Genomic DNA, 22,821 nt, shown 5'->3' with positions numbered 1-22,821 from the left:
TGCACATATCTACATCCATTGTTGCATACAGAGGTGTTGGCCTGTTGGGGTCAACAGCAATGATCCAACCTACTCTTTGTAAAATTCTGTTGTCAAGGGTTCTTTTATGTATACACCAGGTGGATGTGCCATCTGAATGGCAAGGCATGCTACCCTGACTAATGCATGAATGAAATGTGGTTTAATGGGAACATTGAATGAAATTCCCAATGGTTCTTCTCGGCCAATGCTGGGATTCGAACCAGGGACATTACACACATCTTGCTTGATCCATTTGCAAATATGTTACATTGTCAATTCTTTTCAGTATTTACAAAGTTATGTTGAAATTTCATCAAACTATGGTGCAAATTGGATTGAATCCATGGTGGGATGTTATCTGGCGTTGGTATTTTATAATGTTAAATAATCTGAGTACATATTAGTGTGGATTTGAAAGTTTATCAAAAAAATACCAACGACCCATCGTTACTTTAAGTATGATCATTTTTTAAGTATGATCATTTTTAATGAAAGACAACAACTTTGTATAGTGTAATATATTTAATGAGTATGGATGATAACAACTGAGTTAGTATCCACTAAATGGTTTTTCTATAACAACTAAAATGGTGTAGAACTATTTTCTGATCAGGATGACTTCAGAATTTTTTTTTATCAAATTCCAAAATGATGATTTGCAATACACATAGCAAATTTATTCTACTCCAAGAAAACTGGGGATTTCAGTACAGTTCTTGATTATCAAGACATAAATGCAGAAAACTTCATCAGTAAACACACCAAATGGTTTTTGTTTCATGTAACTTCCCGAAGAACTTCCCTCTTGTTGCAGGATCATCCTCAAAAACATCATGCCTAAGAATGAGTGTGGTCACTTTTACATTCCCTGGATAAGTTTAAAGTGTTCTTACATCCAGTATTCAAGAATTTTTTAATATTCAGCTTGATACAACAAATCAATGTTTAACAATTGGTGTCACATTTTGTTCCACTGATTATTGGATCTCCAAGTCTACAATTTTGTAAAATCCAGTAGTTCATAATCATTATTTAACTTGAGGATCTGTTCCGTCCAACGATTTTAACAAACGAAATAAGGCTGCTGCTTCACGAATCCGACTGAATTCAATACAAAAAGCTTGCACTTCAATAAAAATATCCTGAAAAAAAGAACAAATTTCACTAAAAATAGACATTATAGAACCTTCTGGTACTTTATCTTCTGGCTTTACTAAATACAGACATAATAGAACCATAGATACTAGTACATAATCCTCCATGGCATTACAAAATATACACATAATGGAACCATAGATACTACTACATAATCCTCTGTGGTTTGTATAAAAGGTGCTAAACTGAATGTTCCAGAATTCAGTTTTCTCAATTCCATTAACGACAATTGAGTCACCACAAAATGACAAAGCATGTTGTAACTGTTTTGGGGACTGACTGCCATGACAGAACTAGATTCCTATTCACTCCACTACTGTAGTTCTGCCAGTTCTGAATTGACAGTTATAGCGTACCCATAATCTGCCATAATGTCAACCAACTAACCAGCTTGATGTTGGTTTAAAGCATATACATAACTATAACCGAAGACAATATATACCAAGATGACAGTAGTTTCAAGATAATATTTAGTCAAAATGTGAACAGATGTTCATAGTCTAATGACATCTATAAATAGTATAAAGGTATTATGTACCCTGATCTCCTCTACAGCATAAAGACAATACATACCCCAATATCTATAGTATAAAGACAATACGTACCCTGACGTCTATGGTTCTGTTTCGTATTAATGATTGTAGAAATACACAGACAAGACGTACAAGTCTATTCTGCATGTATTTATCTTGTATTGTTTCACATGTTGATATACAGTTAGATATATACAGATGTATAAACTCAGGTGGTAATTCAACTTGCTGTAATATATAATTATACAGAAACAATCACTCTGGTGCAAATGATACATAATCACTCTGGTGTGTATGATTGTGACACCAGGTTGAAACACAATCACTCTAGTTTGTATGAATGTGACACTAGGTAGAAACACAATCACACCAGTGTGTATGAATGTGACACCAGATAGAAACACAATCAATTTGGTCTGTATGAATATGACACCAGATAGAAACACAATCAATTTGGTCTGTATGAATGTGACATCGGGTAGAAGCCCAATCACACTGGTGTGTATCCGTGACACCATGCGATAAACAATTGTTAATATGAATGTAACACCAGGTAGAAACATAATCACTCTGGTGTGTATGATTGTGACATCAGGTTAAAACACATTCACTGTGACTGGTGTGTATGAATGTGACACCAGGTAGATGCATAATCACTCCTGTGTGTATGATTGTGACACCAGGTTGAAACACAATCACCGTGACTGGTGTGTATGAATGTGACACCACAATCACTTTGGTCTGTATGAATATTACATCAGGTAGAAGCCCAATCATTCCAGTGTGTATCTGTGACACCTTGAGATAAACAATCGTTAATATCTTACATTTCTACACCAAACCACTCTTTGTAATTAAAAATCGATTATATTGGGACCTGTAAGTTTAAAGCTTGATGATAATATAAAATATACCTACTGTTGTTAATCTGTTGACTACCTCCATAGAATGTAGAGACATCTCCATATTAACTAACACCGAGAAATACCTGGTAAAAACAATTTAAATTAAAATTAGATATATCATGAAATGCATATAGCCCGTTCTGTAATAGATCTCAAGCATCACCTCCAAAATATTCCTGTAGCAATGGTTATAACTAGTTTTTCGTGTTCTTTGTTAAAGTTTAGACAATACTTACTCTGTAATTTGATTAGATAACATGAGTTTTAACAGAGCTTCTATTGCAATCAAAGGATTCTTTTCTACTAAATCAGGTAACTGAAAAAAATAAAAACAATTTTTAAAAAACAACACATGTATATGCCCACATTTGCCACCACCCCTGCCTGTTCACATTTATTGTAAACAGGAGAGAGAGAGAGAGAAAGAGAGAGAGAGATGGGGTTTAACGTCCACTCAACACAAACTAGGTCATTTTGGGACTAACATATGGTTTAATTTTATATTAATAATTCGCTTGTGCGTAGGGGTCTTTAGCAGTGAGAGGAAACCAGAAGACCAAGAGAAAACTCACGAGGTTGGACGGGCGACCCTACTCCTTGTCACGTACAACCGGGGATTCGAAACCACGCCAGTAGACTCAATGACAGGCCTTATGATAGAGCGCACAGCTCGCACGTGCTAACCATTGGGCCATACATCCCCCCATTGTAAACACTCTGAGAGGTTAGTTTCTTTCAAACTTGTTAGCTTGTTTGGCTAGTCAATAGGAAGTACCATATCGAAATTCAGACTAGGCATGGTTATTGCCCCCGACTCTGAAAACATAAAGGCACCCTTAAAAAGTTGCTGGTGGGCATAAATATATTGCCTGGCAAAGCTGTTTTTTGTTCAGCCAAGGAAAAGATTTCTACTGAACAAGCTAATAATATTCCATGTCATAAACTTTGGGTGGTTAATATTTTGTTTATCATGGTTACCAAGAGATTGCTTTATCGACTTCACACAAATGGTTCAAGATATTTTTATCTTACCTTTGTAGGTGTTAATCCAATCTGATAAACTAATTTAGGATCTTTTTCAAGTTCAGCCAGTATAACCCGTTGTGTTGATGGCTGTAACTGGGTACGGAAAGCTTCTACCATCATTCTTCTAACCTTTGAGCCTGTAGAACTTGTTATACCCATTGTTGTATCCCACAATATGTCATAGTCTCCTACAGTAGGGTTCATCCACACCAACTAATGCAAGTTATAACAAAGTTAATAATATATTAATATAAAAAATATACTCTTCAAAAAAAGTAGGGGATATTCAGAAACAATACAAAACTGCGGAAATGCACAGCTGTTTTTATTAGAGGTAACCATTGTATGTTAATAACAGGCCAATTGCCTACACATGAACATAAACAGTTCATATGGGCGGCTTATCTGACGGCCCCATTTCACTCGCAAAGAGATATACTGTCAAAAGTGAAAATGGACGTTTTTGATTTTTGTCTTAATAATAATAATAATAATGTATATTTGTAATGCGCTTAATAATCCATCCATATACACATGCTCAAAGCGCAACATTTAAAGAGTCTCTCGCCATTAAAAACACACATAAACAATCTGTTTCTAATCTGGATAATAGAGTTTAAACAAATGAGTTTTTAGTTGTGACTTAAAGATTGTGAAAGTCTGAGATTCTTTAATGTTTACTGGTAACTGATTCCAAAGGCGAGGTGCAGCAGCACTGAAACTTTTATCACCAAATTGTTTTAGTTTTGTTTTGGGAACAGCAAGTATATTTTTGCCAAGCGACCTTAGCGCACGTTTGGGTTTATAGTTTGTCAAAAGTTCAGACAAATATAAGGGAGCAAGATTATTTTGACATTGATACACTAATGACAGAACTTTATACTGAATCTTAATAATGAGTAATTGCTCCACCAATCCTCAGACATTCAGCAATTCGTCGTGGCATGCTCTAATCAACCATCCAATCACGAATTGGGGCAATCTGACCCACTCCTCTTGCAGTGCCACGGCCAATTCTTGCAGTGTTGTCGGTTGACGACGTTAACGTCGACGAACACGTCTCCCAATCAAATTAAACGTAACACACTAAAGCAAAGATAGGCCAAACAGTAAATCTTATGCAGGAACCGATAGGAAAGCAAACATGGATATGATAAACCAGCAAGCGTCAGTTTTCATCAACCCTTCTTTGAAGTGTCAAATTTGACAATGAACCCCTCCCACGTGTATGGCGCTATTGTGTGTCGCACATGCAGCTCAATGGTTCTGTTGGGGCGACAAGTTCTTCATCTGTGAACATACTCTCAAAGCATGTCAAGTGTCCAAGACTATTTATCATATCACAACCTGTATAGGTATTTGTATTTCAATATCCCCTACTTTTTTTGAAGAGTATATATGTCAGGTGGGTGGTGCCATTATCGAGCTAATAATTTATTAAAGTAGCAATATTGTTATCAATTTATAAAAAAAAATACAGCATCCAGCCTTTGCACAGTGTAAAAACATACTATATTGTTGTCATCTATATTGTCTGTGATATCACCCAAGATGGATGTGGACATTATAAGATCACGTCAAGTGGTCAAACGTCTGCGATATCACCCTAGGAGGAAGTGGACATTAAGCCGGACATCAAGTCAAGTGGTCATCAACAAACTTAACAAATCTTACAAACCCTCACATTTCTTAAATATAATACAGAAATTGATAGGCTACCAAATGATAGACACACGGCACAGTGATCATGTGACAACCATAACTGAAATGGCTTTTAAATTAAACTCCATACGACTATGCCATATAGCATTCAATGTTAATAATGACAATATTTTAAAAATTAACACCTCTGTCAGCATGTGTATAAAATAAAAAATCAGAACGGTAAACACTATTTAAAACAAAAACTAGTATTGCAGGTTCATTCACCTAATTCCAACTGATGTCACGTGTCATCGGAGATTCAGCATTGGAGATTCATAATCTATTATTAATGATTGTTTCTCGGTGTATTCGTTGTTCTGTCCGAGGATTATATTCAACTAAGATTTAAATTTAAACATACATTATGCAAGACCAAAATCTGATTATTGCAAGTCTTAATTTAGGCTTCAGATGTTATAGAAATTATAAATTAGATCTTTATTTAAACAACAAGCCCAAAATCAACTCTGTAGACCCACGGATGGCTCGGCTACAGCTCGGATTTAAATAGGATTTGACTTATTAATTAATTCAAATATGGCGCATCCTGATGAGAATGCGTCAGTTAGATCGAGGCTAAATGATAGAGTGTACTTAGCGAGGCCGCTGTAGATGGTTTCCGCATGCCATTGAAAACTTTACTTGATAATCGAGATATGTAGGTGGAGTTAACGGCTGTCAATCAAACGATCGCCCAAGGTGAAAGCACATTTCACTACCATTTCTAGTCAAATATTACAACGATGATAACTATGTTCAGAATAAAGTAATTTGACTGAAATTTTAAATATATTCTTCTTTCATCATCTACTTTTGAACTGTTATAGCAAGAATGGCCAATTCTCTATAAAAATCTCCCATAATGTATCTTTAACTAACAACTGGTCAGTGAAACCATTAAATTATGATCCAATTATTATTTTAATATGTACCGGTACACCTGCAATTCATATGGAGAGTCGAAGGCGTGCGATAGATGCACAATCCATTTCGAGATCGTCTTTCTTTGATTGCCTATTTCCTCAAGGGAATTTACTGAACCTGTTATGAATAATCAGCAGCTTGTTTTGTTTTTTTACCGGATTATCAAAATTACCATTACTTGTGCTAATTACTCGAATTATGAACCACATGGCCGATTCTTACTAAGGTATGACTGTTATTGTAGCCGACAAGCAAGTTGACTGACTTCTGTATTAAGAAGTAATAATTAACCCGTTGTAATTTAGCAGAAAGTAGATTGATTTATGATACCATAGTGGCCAGTTCATTGTTTTACCAATCGGCTTGATTGAATTTCAGACGGCTAAAGCTGACAAAATACAGCCGATTAAGATCCCTGGTTCCAGCAACAAATTTGTTTGCTACTAAAGCATCTAGGTAATGTCATCTAGAATTTCTAGGCATACATTGCCTCATGCACCAAACTGGCCAACAACTTACTTCATCTTCTGCAATATGTAAAGGTGGTGCTAGTCGTATAAATTCTGGTCTCATAGAGTTTTCGACAGGAGGATTTGGACCAGTCAGTAATTTCTCGATAGTCTGTCTCTGAACATCGGGATTAATCATTCCTGGTTTATTAAACTGTTCAAAACTAAATACAAAATAAGACACATAAAATGAAACATATTGGAAAAATATTTTCAAAGTAACCAGAAAAATATTTTCAAAGTAACCAGAAAAATATTTTCAAAGTAACAGGGAAAATATCTTCAAACTAACAGCTAAAATAATTTATTCATTTTTTTGTTGAGAAAGTTTATAAAGTCAATACAATCAAATGCATATCTTAAGGTCAAAGTGTAGAGCAAGAAAACCACAGGTGACATCTACTTTAATACAAAAATAAAAAAAATGTTTGATTTGTATTCATTCCTTCTGTTTAAGTCATAAGACTCAGCTCGCTGAGTTGAATTGTTGGCGCTATATAAATCAATTATTATTATTATTATTAAATTAATGTGAACTATAAATTGATATATCAAATACGACCTATCACTTATCGCATTAATTTATTTATGCAGTTCTCTCTAAATACAAAATAAGACACATAAAATGAAACATATTGGAAAAATATTTTCAAAGTAACCGGAAAAATATTTTCAAAGTAACAGGGAAAATATCTTCAAACTAACAGCTAAAATAATTTATTCATTTTTTTGTTGAGAAAGTTTATAAAGTCAATACAATCAAATGCATATCTTAAGGTCAAAGTGTAGAGCAAGAAAACCACAGGTGACATCTACTTTAATACAAAAATATAAAAAATGTTTGATTTGTATTCATTCCTTCTGTTTAAGTCATAAGACTCAGCTGGCTGAGTTGAATTGTTGGCGCTATATAAATCAATTATTATTATTATTATTATTAAATTAGTGTGACCTATAAATTGATATATCAAATACGACCTATCAATTATCGCATTAATTTATTTATGCAGTTCTCTCCTGTTTCGGCGGGTGGATGGCCGAAAGGTTAGCGTGTGCGCGTTGTATCATAAGGTCTGTCATTTAGTCAACTGCCGTGAATTTGATTCCCCAGTTGTACGTGACAAGGAGTATAGTGTTGCCTTCCATCCTGGGTCCTCCAGTCTCCTCCCACAGCTAAAGACCCCTATTGTTGAAATAAAATTGAACTAGATGTTAGTCACAAAATGACAGAGTCGAGTGGACGTTAAACTCTCTCTTTTTCAATATGCACGCATGTTGACCGGTTTCAGGTCACATTAACATCTTGACAAATTAGTTAGTGGTTTTACAGTATTTTACCTGGATGGTTTATTATCAGGATCTGGTATAACACATGGCATGGCAGCTTTAGAAAAGTGAGATAACTCTGATTGTTTTTCTACTAGATTCACCTGTAGACCACTGATATCACACTATAAAAATAACAATAAAAGTTAAATACAGATTCAAAATTAAGGCCACACCAATTTGAATGAATGCTTCCACAGGATCACCTACTAAATCCTGTTTGCTACGTCTTGAGGAAAAACAATCAGATACATCGCTCTTCTCAAATGTTTTTAGCTCAAAAATGTTCAGTTTTTAAATTATTATTTTTTTTAATTTCTTTTTTATTTTGCTCAAGTAAGGCTATTGATCAAAACAATTGAATTGTGTGGCCATGCATATGTTTGGCCAAATATTATGCTAAAGAACTTTTAAAATGAACGATAACTCCAAACTCCCCATAATATCATTGAGGAAAACTAAACTGAAAATCCTTCAATGCTTTTTCAATTCTGAAGGTCAACAGTGTCCAATATATTCCCTTCCATTGTCCAATAAAAGTTGTTCAAAGTCAGCCTAGATCATATAACCTAGAGATAGTATAAATAAAATATATACATACTGGTTGTGAATTAACATCCATCTGTAATATCTGTGTACAGGTTTTCTTGAACATCTACAAAACAGACACAGATTTATATACCATCAATAATGTCTAAAAATATCTACCATTCAATGTCATGTCACAAATAATTTAAAACAAAACTAATGGAGTTTGATGCCTGCCATTTTTAGAAGCAAAATACATAAACAGTTATTTTTTCTATGCCAAGGAGGACTTTGTTTCTGCCTACTCTGCCTTTTATGGTTATGCCAATCTGTACACTGTAAAAATGCAAACCTTGGTTTTTCAGTCCATCCTATTACTAGGCAACATTTTAAGTGTCATCCCTGCAGTTGTTACCTATGACAATACAATCCTCAAGTGTTCAGTTCCCTAACTACTATACAACTGCTGCCCCAATACTAAACTTAGGCTGTCTGTCTACAGTTAGCTCCGCTGGAGAACAGGCACTAAGCTAGTTAACCAACATTTTAAGTTCTAAATCAATGATTTTAGTCAAAAACACTAAGTATACTTCGACAATTTTGTTAAGTAGTTTTGTCTTCCATTTAATAAGTTTATTTAGTCTTTGTGTTTATAGTACATCAAATTTGCTTGATCTTCTTCCACTGGATGATCTGGGTCTGATGCATACTCTTCTCTATTTCTGATTTAAAAGGTAGATACTGAAAGTTTTTCACTTACATCTTTGGTAGGACTAGTAATAAGTTGTGATAAAAATATGCGTTCAGGTGGAGAAATGGCTGGTATTGCCCAGTGTAGATCATACTGCCCAGCATCAGGTTTATCACTTGGTGGATTCTACAACATCCAAATAATAAAAAATAAATAATCATTTAAGGAAATGGCTTTGAAAACATTAGAATAAATATATATATAAAATGGGGTTATGGGGTTATAACCATACTACTTTAATGTACCGAAAGGGCTAATGGAGACATTATTCCCATAAATCTCATGTGGAGAAACCAAGATTCAAGAAGTTATTCTGATGAACTCCCTATCTCATTACACAAAAATCATACTGTTCGAAGTATGTTATAATAATGTCAGGTACTGACTAAATCTTGTGTTAAAATTCTCAAGTTTATAAATATTGCAGAAAGGCATGGACAACTTCCTTAGTGATTTTAATAACTTTATTAGACTTTATACAATTATTTCTCCTTTCAATTGTTGTAAGTAAATAATATCAAGTTGTTATACATACCAAAAGATGAATAAATACAGGTGCAAATGGATTAACTGAAACATTGTCTGTTTTATACATATCATACAAGAGATAAATTGCAGCTAGTTTCTGAGTGGGGTGGGGCAATAAATCACGGTTCTGTAACAATAACACCTGAAACATACAAAATATGATCAATATTACTGCGATCAATTAAATACTGAGTTTTGATTGACATGTGAATTGGAATCCATAATTCATAAGACAAATAATCATACAGTAATCGCTATCTTATTACTGTACTGTACTTAAAAAATCAATACTGGTAGTTATTATTAATAGTCGGGTTTCGAAATGATGATTTTAAATTTACCTGGCAAAATATCAGGCATTATTGAACTAGTATCTGACATTTTGAATATCGTATCCAGCATATATTAATAATATCAATAAAAAAAAGTACAGACAAAAGGACAAATCTGTGTCTGACATAATGACAGGCACTAGAGGGATTGTGTCTAACAATGCATGAATTTGCGCCTGACAATGTCTGTGAGAGGTGCCTTACTTCTTGGGGATAGTTTACTTAATACATGAATGTACATGTAGCCATACCAGGTGACATATCATATGTACTTACTATTGCTGATCCAACTTTGAAATGGTCTTGTTTTGTAAAATAATGGTGAAAACTGGTGGATAATGCTTCAAATGTTTGAGTCTGTGTGGCATCTTCAGATAGCACACTAAAAGAAGGAGATACATTATACATACATATAATACAAATGAAATAACAATTCCCTTTAGCAAGAGGGTGAGGGGACATATTTTTCATCCGTTACAAACTGCAATATGTGCTTCGTGTAATCTTCTTTTCTGTCTTTTATTTCTACTGACGATCAATGAACTAGCTTTGAATAGATTATGGAGCTACAACAAGGGGGTAAAGCTAATTTGTCATATTTCCGAAATACTCAGTTCCCAAATACGTGCACTTGGGAATTTGTTCATTGTGTTAAAGAGTATATAAACTACCCTTAAACAGCTTCTAACAAGGTACCAAACACAACTAGAAACAAAACAGATACATATGGTGGCATCTTTGTATGATAATTTCCTAAACAAACCCCACACCTAGGCAATATCGTACAAAAAAAAAAGAAAAAAAAATGTTGAACATGATTATTACAAAGCAGATTATACATCATCAAGCTAATATGTTGCAGTTTCACAGCGGTGGTCCGCCTCCTGAAATTTGCCTTATTTTGTCAATAAGTTTGGTACCGGTACCTAAAATCTTGTATTACCCAGTGAACACTCATGCAAGTGGACGTAAAAAATAATTTATAGTCCCCCCCTACTACAACAAATGTAGCAGTTCCTCACATTTCGTTTTTTTATTCTTTAAATGGTCTGTTTAGTGTTTAGTCAGGCTTTTTGTGAGGGGTGTATGGAATTCTGGGACTCACCTACTGAGCAGTTGAAAACAAAAGTTAATTATAAAGATAGGTTACCAGGCAACAAATCGTCTGAGTTGTCTGGTCCAAATATGGGTTGTCACATATTTTTTCTGCTGTCAGTAATGAAAGCATTTAGAAGACATTAAAAACTGATTTAGTGTAACAAACCAATATTCAATTATCAGAAATCATTAGAATTTGTTTGGCTTCTAGTTCTGCCCTACCCTAATTTGGTTTAATATAGCTAGGCTACGTTGAAGTCAATAAATGAATGATATGGTACATTTGTTTTTGTTTTTTTTGTTTTTTTTTTTTAATTTGCTCAATTGCTAAGAACTCTCAGGGATTATACTGGTCTGATATGTGATATTATAAGTCACAGTTGTCTATCACATGACTGTTCAAATAAAGAACTATCACAATACATGTCCTGCATTTTGGCCTACCGGTAGGCCGACCCCATTTAATTAAGGCATTTTCTTCTTTCGTTTTACAAAGAGAAAATAAACCAACAATATGCATTTCTTTACTCTACAAGCATGGTTTTTAACATTTTAGGTGTCTGTTTTGAGCAGAAATGTTTTACTAGAATTGTGAGAAATCAATCTCTTTGAAAAATTGTAATTTCGATAAGAAAACAGCGAAAATAATCACCTTAAAAGTGAAGCAAGTTCTTTCAAGGGGAGCGCCATTTTTAACGTCACGCGAGAAATTGTGAATAACAACAGTTTTGCTGTCGACTTAATTATGTCAGTTGTTTGTAGTGCTTATTCAAATATTTATTATTTAATAACAATGGAAATATCTAATGGACCCGATCGTTCGTGTTAGTCTAACGCTTCTAATGTGGTCATAATTAACGATTTATTTATGTGTTTACTATTGATCACGTGACCTAGGCGAGATTGAGATTTCTGAACTGAAGCCATCAAAATGTCGACGATTAAAACCGTCGGGGTTTTAGCGATAATTGTTGGATGTTTTGCCATTCTTTACCCAAGGTTTATGCATCCTATTGTTTTAAGGGCTTTCGGGATGCATAAAACTCATGAATCAGGAGAAGAAACGCCGTGTAAGTTTTGCATTTACAAGAGTTTTGGTTTTTGACAGTTGAGATCAGGAAAAGTCACTCCCACGAGCGAGATATTTAACGCCAATTCTGTCACAGTTTTAAATATTATATAATTTGTATCTGTTTTGTTAGAGTATGAGAAATTTATTATTAATATTTCAATATTGTGGTCAACACTTAAGTAAAATTTGTATAGGCCTATTGGATAGACTGTTCACAATTGATTAATGTCATGACTAAAAATATGGTACACTGTACTGTATATTCACAGTGTACAGTAAATGTAATAATATTATTATAATAATCTCTATAATTATATGACTGTTTTATTGTAGGCTACAGATATCATAAAATGTTAAACCGAAAAACACTTCTCAAGATGTTTTTAAAATTGTAGATAATGGATCCCTAATATGGTAGCTAAATGTTGTTAAAAAAAAACAAACTTGAGAATTGTCAAGCCATCATTTTGAATGATTTTAAGATACCAGTATTGCCAAATGTTACTAGCCAAATTCTATGGTCCAGATTCAGGCTTTAGAAAATTGTGAAATTTTCTATTGAACTGGTGAATATTCTGGTTTACATATAGGCTACCCGGTATTAGTGAATAACAGATGATTTTAATATTAATTTGTCTTCTGAAAAATACTGTTTTGACTAAGGAAAGGGAAGCATCCATGGTGAGGTTTGTTCTTAGAAATACCGGTACATTGTTATAGTAGAAATTTTATTACTTTCTCATATCTTTCAGTATATCCACCACATAAAATGGGTGGGGATCCAAGAGCTAGAGCCAATGCTCGACCAGAAGGGAGACAACATATGAGGGTAAGTATTGATAACAGTACAGACCATGATTTTTTCAGAACAGTGTTTGAAACAAACATTTTCCAAGCACAGGCATGCAGGACCTGTGTGACACATGGTCATGAGGGTCCTTCAAGTGATATGCAGGCCCAACCAATAATAATAATTATAGTGTAGAACGATCAGAGGAAAGGAAGTACATAAAAAAATAAAGCAGCTGCACATGGCATTTATAAGTATTAAATTGTCATCGTCAAATGACACATAAGGACTATGAGTTTAGTAATTTGCAAAAGAAAAAAAAAAGACACAAACGAATTCATGTGTCATTTCAATTTAATGGAAACAATTCTATTCATAGCTATATAATTTAGGGTTTTTATTATTAAACTACATAAACTTCAAACAGTTACAAAATAACCTTGGCGTGTGGCGATAACGTTGATAATTGATGCGATGGCATTGGCATAAACTCGCTTGGCCAGCCCTAGATTGTTAGCACAATAGCCTATGCCCAGTAACAAATCAGGCTGGTTACACGAGTCAATGTTGGCAAAACTACAGCTTCTGTCATGTCGATGACAAGTAAACAATAAATGTCAACGCTCGAATAAACTATTAGATACTCAGAGGTTTCGTTTCTATGACAGTTCTACCATTTCCAGAATGTTGACACTAATATGCGGGATAACAAGGCAAAGGCCCGGCGGACCCGAGTGAAATAGGCAAGCAGGAGTTCTCCGATAAATTAGTCGGCCATGGGCCTACGGACCGACGTTTGTGTCGAACACTGGTTCAGAAGTACACTTTCGACTCACGTGGGAATCATTCTTAATAAAGCCTGAACAATTATAACTTCCCTTTACATCCAATCACAGTTCATTGTAGATGGTGTTCAATTTTAGTTGTGATTTACTAACAGTGCTTGATTAGGCTTCATGGTTGATATTTCACTAAGTATTAATATCAGGCTCTGCTGTACAGTGAAAATAATGACAATATTTACTTCTTTTCTTATGTATATTTAGTGTCAAAACTAGCTGCATTAATTGAAAATACTTATTGCCCAGATGGTTATAGATTTATTTATTGGTGTCTTTGTGCTAGTAAATTACCTTAGATACTGGGACTAAGATACATCTTAACAATTGCCTATGGGAAAGGCTAATTTTAACAATGCCATTGCCACCTTTAGTCTCTGTGGCAAAGTTCCTTTAAATATCAGCTGTGAAATTGCCCTCACATTAAACTAACCTGTACATGGCAGTAGAAGAGCAGTCATCAGCTCATCTAGATGTCAGTGACAAGTATATTAACTATAGACTGTGAAGAATGTTCTCTAACAAAGTCTGTGAAAGGTCCCCCTTTCTTGTTATTGTATTATCAATAAATTTTCAATGTCATTTATTTTCAGCCAGGACCACCTCCTGGTTTAAGAGCTTCAGTGGACATGGAAAGAGAAAGAGCACAGCAGGGTGGTGGGCGTGGCATGATGGGTGTGGTCCTTCCGATGTATGCTGTAGGAATAGTTCTCTATCTTATTTATACATTAGTAAAGGTAAGCATCCTATACATGTACAAAAACTGTTCCGAATTGCTAGTATACACCATGGTGGCTCAGTGAGTATTACATTGGCTAACTAACCTGGAGGTCCTTTTTTGGATTCACGTGTTGGTCGGGAAAGTTCATTGTGATTTTCCAGTGTCGTTCCCTCTTGTGCATGTAGGTGGTGTAGGACAATGTATAGTTTTTCGGAAAGAACGGAAAACCAAGGTCCCATGTACACATTGGTGTGCATGTGATGTAAAAGAACCCTTGACAGTTGGAATTTCGAAATAGCACACTGCATAGTCTAGTCAGTGGAGAAAAGTAGGACATTAAATCCCATTTAATTTCCAGTCAGGTTTATCATTTGATAATGTATTTATTTACAGTCTGCTTCTAAATTTTTTGCCGATCTCATTCATGCATTTTTCGGACAATATATAATCCAAACCTGTCAATTAATTATTTTACCTGGGGCTGGCACTAATACATATAGGTCTTATGCAGAGGGTGTTGAATGTTGAAAAATGTTCAATTCATCAAATTATCTTTATGAATACTGAATAAAATTTAACCATTTTCGACCGATGTAGTTTGCAAGGGATTCAGAATCTCTCTAATGACGATCTGCCACTTTAAAGATACATTATGGGAGATTAGATAACGAGTTGGCAGTTCTCACTATAATAGTTAAAAACTAGACAATTGTAAAGGCAATTTGCTGAAAATTTCATTCAAATTGATCCACTATGAACCGAGAACTAAGCGGTTGAAATTTCCGACTAGCCTTGATCATCATTACTAAAGTCAGTACGATAAACAGCATAGTCTTGATTATCCATTTATGCAGTAAATCGGCTCATAATCCACTACAGATCGCAGGCTAGCGATGCCATCTAGATAGGTTGATTAATGTCTTATTAATAGTTTAGATATAATTTCAGGCCTAAAGAAAGACTTGCAGTAGGCAGATTTAGCTCTTGCATAATATATGTTTAAATATGAATATATGTAATATGACTGTTACAACCATAGCTAAGTATGAACAGTGAGGAGCCTTATAATCTCTTTGATTTATTTTTCAGGTGTTCAATAAAAGATCTGAAGAAGAATCGGGGTCTGAAAATGCATTGGCTGATTATCTTCAAAAGGAAACACCAACATTTGATGCAACAAATCCACATGACTGCAATGCAAGTATGGAAGAATTCATGAAACGCCAGAAAAATAATGAATTAGAAAAACTCCTTGTTAAAGCTGATGATAAAAATATCAGTGAGTTGACATCCAGGTGGATTGTCTTTAATCCACCGAGTCTTTTACAGTAACCCTATTTGGTGTTGTGTATTTGTTTTATCATTTAAATCTTTTAACTGTCTTGTTTACTGAAATTTCTGTTACTTTATATCCTCATCTCTACTAGCGATTGAGCTCAGTCTCACCATTATTTACGATTATGACAAGGAGTTGTATGTGCCCACCAAACCCAATGGGGTTTCTTGTTTCATTACTCAGCCTAAGAAATGAAATGGGGTTTTACATCCTCCTGTTCTGCACCAATGGGGCTAATGAAGACAGGCATATGCCATGCAGTGTGCTATGATGGAAATTTTGCTAGGACAGCAGTGCTATGGGCTACCCTTATTTCATATTCCAATTCCCAAAGCTTCTTTTATCTGCACACCGACATGTACACAGGACCTTGTTTTTTGTCCCATCCAAATAACTATACACTGTTTGTTGCTAGGCACTTCATTCTGCATCTATGGGCTACCCTTATTTCACATTCTAACTGCCAATGCTTCTTTTATGTGCATGCCAACATATACACAGGACCTTGTTTTTTGTCCCATCCAAACAACTATACACTGTTCGTTGCTAGGCACTTCATTCTACACCATTGACACCACTCTAGAAAATCCTGATGTACTATATCGACCAACTCCGGAATCGAACCCTGGACCTTCTGATTAGGGCGCCAGCTCTTCACAAACTGAGCCAACGCACTGCTCTAGAATTCTGTGCATGAAAATATACTACCGTATAACATGTAATTAATGTGAGGGAGAAACCCTGTATTAAATGTAATCTGTTACCATTCACATTAATTTCAATTCACATTTTTGTTTTCTTTACATATATATGGAGTAGTAACACTCACTACAACTTGGGTATCATTGTGCTGTATTAGTAGGAGTTTCTGTATTTCATGTTTAGTTTCAAACCATTGTTGGAAAACTATTCAAATTCGTTGAGAACCATAGAAAACAGCACAACTAAATGATGCCTGAGTTGTAGTGACTTTAGATGCAGCAAAGTAGGGCGTTAAACCCCATTTCATTTCATTTCAGTTATACTTTAAACATACATTATGCAAGAGCTAAATCTGTCTATTACAGGTCTTTCTTTAGGCCTGAAATGTTATCTAAAATATTAATTAGAAATTAATTAACCTATCCAGACCATAATCAACTCTAGTCTTATTGTTTAATATTACCTCCCCTACAAACACTCCTACCCACTAAAACAATAACCAAATGTATCATGATCAAGTATGTGTTTAGGGTAATGACAATTATCAATCTGCTTTCTATATCCTCACTTAACTGTTTTGAGTCTGAGGGTCTGAAATTGTAACAAAATTGGTTTCCCTAAAAAAATCAATAAATATTTCTATTTCATACAGTACCAACATGTTCATATTTTGTAAGAACAGATTTCAAGTTGTGAACAAGTTCCTAAGTTGTGTTATTGTTCTTATTATTCTGTGTCAAACAAAGTTAAGAAAGGGATCTTGATTTGGACTGCGTCAGTCCTTTTTTGTCGGTTTTGCTTCTGGAGCAGTTTATGTTTATCAAACTTTGTACACCCAATAACCTTTTTGCTACTTGAATATTCCTCAAATTAAATTAATTTTGTGTTACTATAGAAACATATTTTACATAACTTTCAATATGGATGTGTGCAGGATATTTATAACTGAGTCTTCTTGTTCATTTCTGCAAATTAGAAAAAATAATCACAATTTCAAAGTAGGTTAATTTCCAAAACAATATGTGTTCTAAACAATCTGTCAAATAATCTTTTAATATTTTTATATTTATAGCAAGTGTTGAAATGAAAGCTTTACAGAAACGACTAGAGGAGACAGAAGCTCAAATGTCCAGTATTTTACGAGCGATGCAAGCCGTTTCTACAAAGGTTGATGATGTAGCAGCTTCTGACCCGGATTTACAAGATGCGATGAAGGAATCAGCCCAAGAAGCAGCCAAATGTACAGCTGAAAAAACAGATAAAACATTGGATGGAAATAATGTTGAAACATCGGATGAAAAATCTGACAAATCATCACAAGAATCCCCTAGTCCAGATGTCAACAATGATGTAAGTTATAATTAACTCAGTGTCTCAATGAGGCGCTGGCTTACTAACCAAGCCCCGAGTTCACAAAGCATTCTCAGACTTAAGTTAAAAATTTACTGAAAATTGTTCGCCTTATTTTAACTAAAATATAGCATAGCCCTTTATAAAACTTTTGTTGTTTTAATGTATCGGATAAGAAACTATGTGAAATGTTTTGTGTTTCTGAATCAAAGATATGTCTTATAAACAGTGATTGAAAGTTGACTGACTTGCTCTCTTAAATGCTCTTAAAATTGTCCAACAGTGGACCTTGAAAAAGTCACCTACTGATGAACAATGAATATGGGGATATTGCTCTCTCTCAAAATTTTGAGATGCTGTATGCCTGGCATTATTATTTATTGCTTGTTTCTGGTTATTTTATATAGCTACAGAATTTTCATTTAATGTTATTAGATTTAAAACTTAATACACAAAATACTATATAAATAATATTTTTCATTTCTGCCTTAGCGGTCCCTCAACCATTGCATAGTTTAGAGTCATACGGCATTGTTTCTGTCCAAAGCTTGTCACAACAAGGAGTAAGGTTGTCTGCATAACATTGTGGGTTTTCTTATATGTTAGTCCCAAAATGACCTAGCTTGTGTTGAGTCTTATAGCAACTTGTGAAAACATTTTACTAAACCTTTCTTTTTGATTACAGGGTGAAAGAGGTGCCATATTCTCTGATTCCAGTCCTGATCTCGCTAGTTTTGAAATTGTTGATAGAAAAAAGGGAAGTCATAGCGACACTTCCAATAATACAGAAGACGACATCTCACAGTCGTTATGTTCTGAAGTCGAAAATATTGGAGCAGGAGATTTACCCGAGTCTGAAAGCAAAATGAGGGAGTCAGAATCTACCGAATCATGTAGCAGTGAAAAAGACAATAACATGGTGGCTCCAGAATCAGAACAAGGGGAGGTAACTGATACAAGCAATGAACAAGCTGAAGGAACTACCGAAGAAATATTGCCTGAAGCAAAAACAGAGGAGGTGAATTCAAGTCTGCGACATCGTAAAACAGAAACAAGTCCTTAGTAAAAATGTGATAATCCAAACAAAGTGATGAAATGAACTCCAAGATCAGTTGTAATGTCAATCAGTTTATATTTCGTCTTTACTCAAACAATCAAAATAAAAATAGTTGGTCAATTTTCACTCAATTATTCTGCACACAATGTGGCTTGTCTACTGTTTATATTTATTTTTCGTGTGAAAACTTGTCAGTGTTTTTTTTTATCAGTTCAATTTCATTGTGACTGGGGCAATCTTCAACATTAATACCGCAATAAACAAGTGATCTTAGGTCAGCTATTACCTAAGACCTATTTTAGGAAATCTGTCCACTTGATATGAATGGTATTGTGTTTTTAATGTTTATTTTAATTTGTTCTGTTATTTGTGCAATAATTGATCATTCTTATGTTTTATGGACATACCCGACCGCTTTATTTAGTTTTTGATGCCTACATACATTGATGTATATCGCGGTCCGTCCACAGTGATTCTGAAGGATTTTTTTTTTTAATACTAGCAGGAATTGTCCACAGATGAAGCTTATCTCCTCCTTCCCAGTTGCTCCCTGGTTATTTATGTTTAGATTCATGAGACTCTCTATGGAATTTTTAAATTGTTCAAGGATGAATAGGTCTACTATTGAAGTACAGATCTTTTCCATTTCTAATTTGAATTTGGGGGTTTTATACCTACTCATATTCCTGAAATTCTCCATGGATTGTTTGAAACATGGTGGCATTGTTTAAAACCTGGTGGTATAGTTTATTGAGGCTTAAGGTTCACAACACAAATTTTGAACATTATTTTGCCATCAGCATTTTGATGTTTAAAGCATTTGAACACAAAACATGACACATATTTCAATGGAACATTTAAAAAAGGTAGTAGCATGGGATTTTTTTTTTCTATCACAGATTCTGGAGTTATCTTCTTAATTACATTCAAACTTGTGTTACACTACTTAATTGTGATTATTCATCAAAGATAAGCTTCTGTGTAGACTGAAAACCTCTTGACTAGGACTTTTGTGTTTGATTCAAGCGTTTTTAGTCATATAGAATAATTTTTAATTCATAATGATATAATAAGGTGTCTAGGAATCTGGTATCAAAATCCAGATCTACTGTATGTTACAAGAATCTCACTATATTTATGCATGAATATTTTACCTATGTATCTGTAAATAAGAGTGTTTGTCATTTATTTATTTATTGTTTATTTTAATTTGTAATTTATTTATTAGTATATTTATGTAATTTAAATGATGCTCAGAAACAACTCTGTCTCGTGTATGTTTTTTTTTTTTTTTAAACTTTTTTGTTTACATGTGTCTTATGAATTCCCAAAGTTTGTTGTATTTAGTACAAGTGTGTTTTATCTTTTTTTACATATCTTATAGTATTAGCATTGCAGTATGTGAACAACCAATTAAAGGCACTGATTGTCATTTACATTTTTCAGACACTATCTAATAATATTTCGGAACATTTCCGTAGAATGACCAAATAATCCAACCAAGTACTGGCCTTCTTGAAAGTAGGTATTTTTCACCAGCGAAATTCCACTAAAGCGGTGGACACACTAGCCGAATGGGTGGACACACTAGCCGAATGCTTCGCCCGATTCAACCTGTCGATTGCATCACCTTTCACGTCACATGATTAAACATGGCGGCGTCTATGTCTTCAATCTATCATGTGACCTCTCGATATGAGTGGTGATTGGCTAATGAATTCTATATTCGGCCGAATGCTTCGGCGAAGCGGACACACCAGGCGAATATAATTCGGCCGAATATATCAAACCTGTTTGATTCGGGCGAATCATTCGGCCGAATAGAAATTTCGACGCCGATTGATTCGGCCGAATCATTCGGCTAGTGTGTCCACCACTTTAGGTTTGATGAACTCATTGAAAACAGCTATAAGCTATACTGTGTATAGCTCTTAATTAATCTTAAAATATCTATATTTCACTGTTCTGCTTAGAACACCTAATTTTGACACCACCTTTTGATCCGTATAGTCAGTCAGATCACAGCATATATAAAAACAAAATCATTGTTTTGTACCGACCGGCCATGATCTTCAAAGGAATAATGCCTATTTAAGTAGATTTAGCCATGATGGTTTTGATCTTAGCCATATCAAATGTACAGAAGATTTTTTTTTAATAATATCAGATTGTATTCAGATAGTTTATATAGAGGTTGAATTATAGGATACTCTTGTTATTTCAGTGATAAAAAAATATAGAGTATCTAACTTATAACTAGTTGAATTTTACGTATTGTATGAACATTATAATTTATGGAATTGTATTCATAATTTATGGAATTGTATTCATAATTTATGGAATTGTATTCATAATTTATGGAATTGTATTCATAATCTATTAATGTTATTGAATTTTATTCATAATTTATTGAATTGTATTCTTAATTTATTAAATTGTATTCTTAATTTATTGAATTGTATTCATAATTTATTGAATTGTGTTCATAATGTTAATGAACTGTTTTCATAATTTATTCTATTTTTTAATTCAGTTCATTAGGGTTCATACAGTTTTGAAAAGTCAGTTTTTGGGGGTTTTTTTTAAATACATATATTATAACACAAATGTCAATAAGGAAATCACCTCAGTAATCTCTTTAAGGATGTAGAAAACCAGATAAATATTTTCAACAATACTTTTTAATGTGTATGACCCACATATCTATATTTACAGCGCATCCTGCAACTTATTAACAATGTTCAAATTTACCATATTAAAACACTGTGAGGTATAACTTTCTTAGACTTTTCCTGTGTGGTTTCCCCTTGTCAGTGGTGCCGGGTGGAGGAACAAGCAAGTACAGTGTCTAGTCATTTGGATGGGACAAAAAAAAAACATTGTCCTGTGTACACTGTGACGTTTAAATAAAAGAAACCTTGACAGTTGGTTTTTGAAATAACAGTAGGCTGTAGCTCCGTTGTTAGGGAAAAATTTCACTCACAGCACAATGCATGGCTTATGCCTATCTTCATTAGCCCTGTCAATACAAAAAGGTAGGATGTTTAACCACATTTAATTTGAGGCATAACTGTATGAACCCCATTTTATGTTTGGATCTCTTGACTCTTGTTTATATGAATTACAGGTTTTAAATCCTGTTATATGTTGAGTAATAAATACACTTTTCAAGCAATTATTTCATCAGCTATGTTTTCTAAAAAATACTGGAGGTAAACCAATCAAGGCTTATCAGGAACTTATCCTTAGCCCTATAGATGATACAGATATCTGATACTGACCGTTGAAGAGAGATTGAGAGAGAGATGGGTTTTAATGTCCTTGCAATACAAACTAGGTCATTTCGGGACTAACACATGGTTCAACCTTATTTCTATAATTCGCTTGCGCGTAGGGGTCTTTAGCAGTGGGAGGATACTGAAGGACCCTGAAAAACCCATGAAGTTTGACAGACGACCCTACTCCTGGTCACGTACAATCAGGGAATCGAAACCATGGCAGTTGACTCAATGACAGACCTAATGATACAACGCGCATGCGCTAACCATTCAACCTCTCACCATTGTTATTGAACCCTTCACAGTCAGAATTCAAAGGGGAGCATATTCGGGTTA

The 22,821-nt window shown here is 34.3% G+C and overlaps 2 protein-coding genes across 3 annotated transcripts; one reads left to right on the top strand and one right to left on the bottom strand.

Moving 5' to 3' along the window:
- Positions 1–493: 493 nt before the first annotated feature.
- LOC126825053 (CCR4-NOT transcription complex subunit 11) lies at positions 494–12,132 on the bottom strand. The gene is made up of 12 exons (XM_050554488.1): positions 11,993–12,132; positions 10,519–10,624; positions 9,918–10,052; positions 9,392–9,508; positions 8,705–8,758; positions 8,116–8,228; positions 6,788–6,941; positions 3,647–3,853; positions 2,851–2,930; positions 2,628–2,697; positions 1,782–1,937; positions 494–1,163 (listed from the first exon to the last, which is right to left on the bottom strand). Exons 1-12 carry the CDS (start codon positions 12,028–12,030, stop codon positions 1,050–1,052), a joined length of 1,344 nt encoding a protein of 447 aa, XP_050410445.1. The 5' UTR covers positions 12,031–12,132; the 3' UTR covers positions 494–1,049.
- A 97-nt stretch (positions 12,133–12,229) lies between these two features.
- LOC126825054 (resistance to inhibitors of cholinesterase protein 3) lies at positions 12,230–20,754 on the top strand. 2 transcript variants are annotated; one of them, XM_050554490.1, is made up of 6 exons: positions 12,230–12,410; positions 13,165–13,241; positions 14,635–14,778; positions 15,852–15,963; positions 17,873–18,150; positions 18,836–20,754. In XM_050554490.1, exons 1-6 carry the CDS (start codon positions 12,272–12,274, stop codon positions 19,211–19,213), a joined length of 1,128 nt encoding a protein of 375 aa, XP_050410447.1. In that variant the 5' UTR covers positions 12,230–12,271; the 3' UTR covers positions 19,214–20,754. The 2 variants fall into 2 exon arrangements, with proteins under 2 accessions (XP_050410447.1, XP_050410446.1); XM_050554489.1 differs by having other exon boundaries at positions 15,852–16,041.
- Positions 20,755–22,821: the final 2,067 nt, after the last annotated feature.

This window comes from Patella vulgata, chromosome 6 (assembly GCF_932274485.2).
Source record: "Patella vulgata chromosome 6, xgPatVulg1.2, whole genome shotgun sequence".
Taxonomy (NCBI): Eukaryota; Metazoa; Mollusca; class Gastropoda; family Patellidae; genus Patella; species Patella vulgata.
The sequence above is the reverse complement of the archived record's forward strand: the minus strand, read 5'-3'. Positions and strand labels throughout refer to the sequence as shown.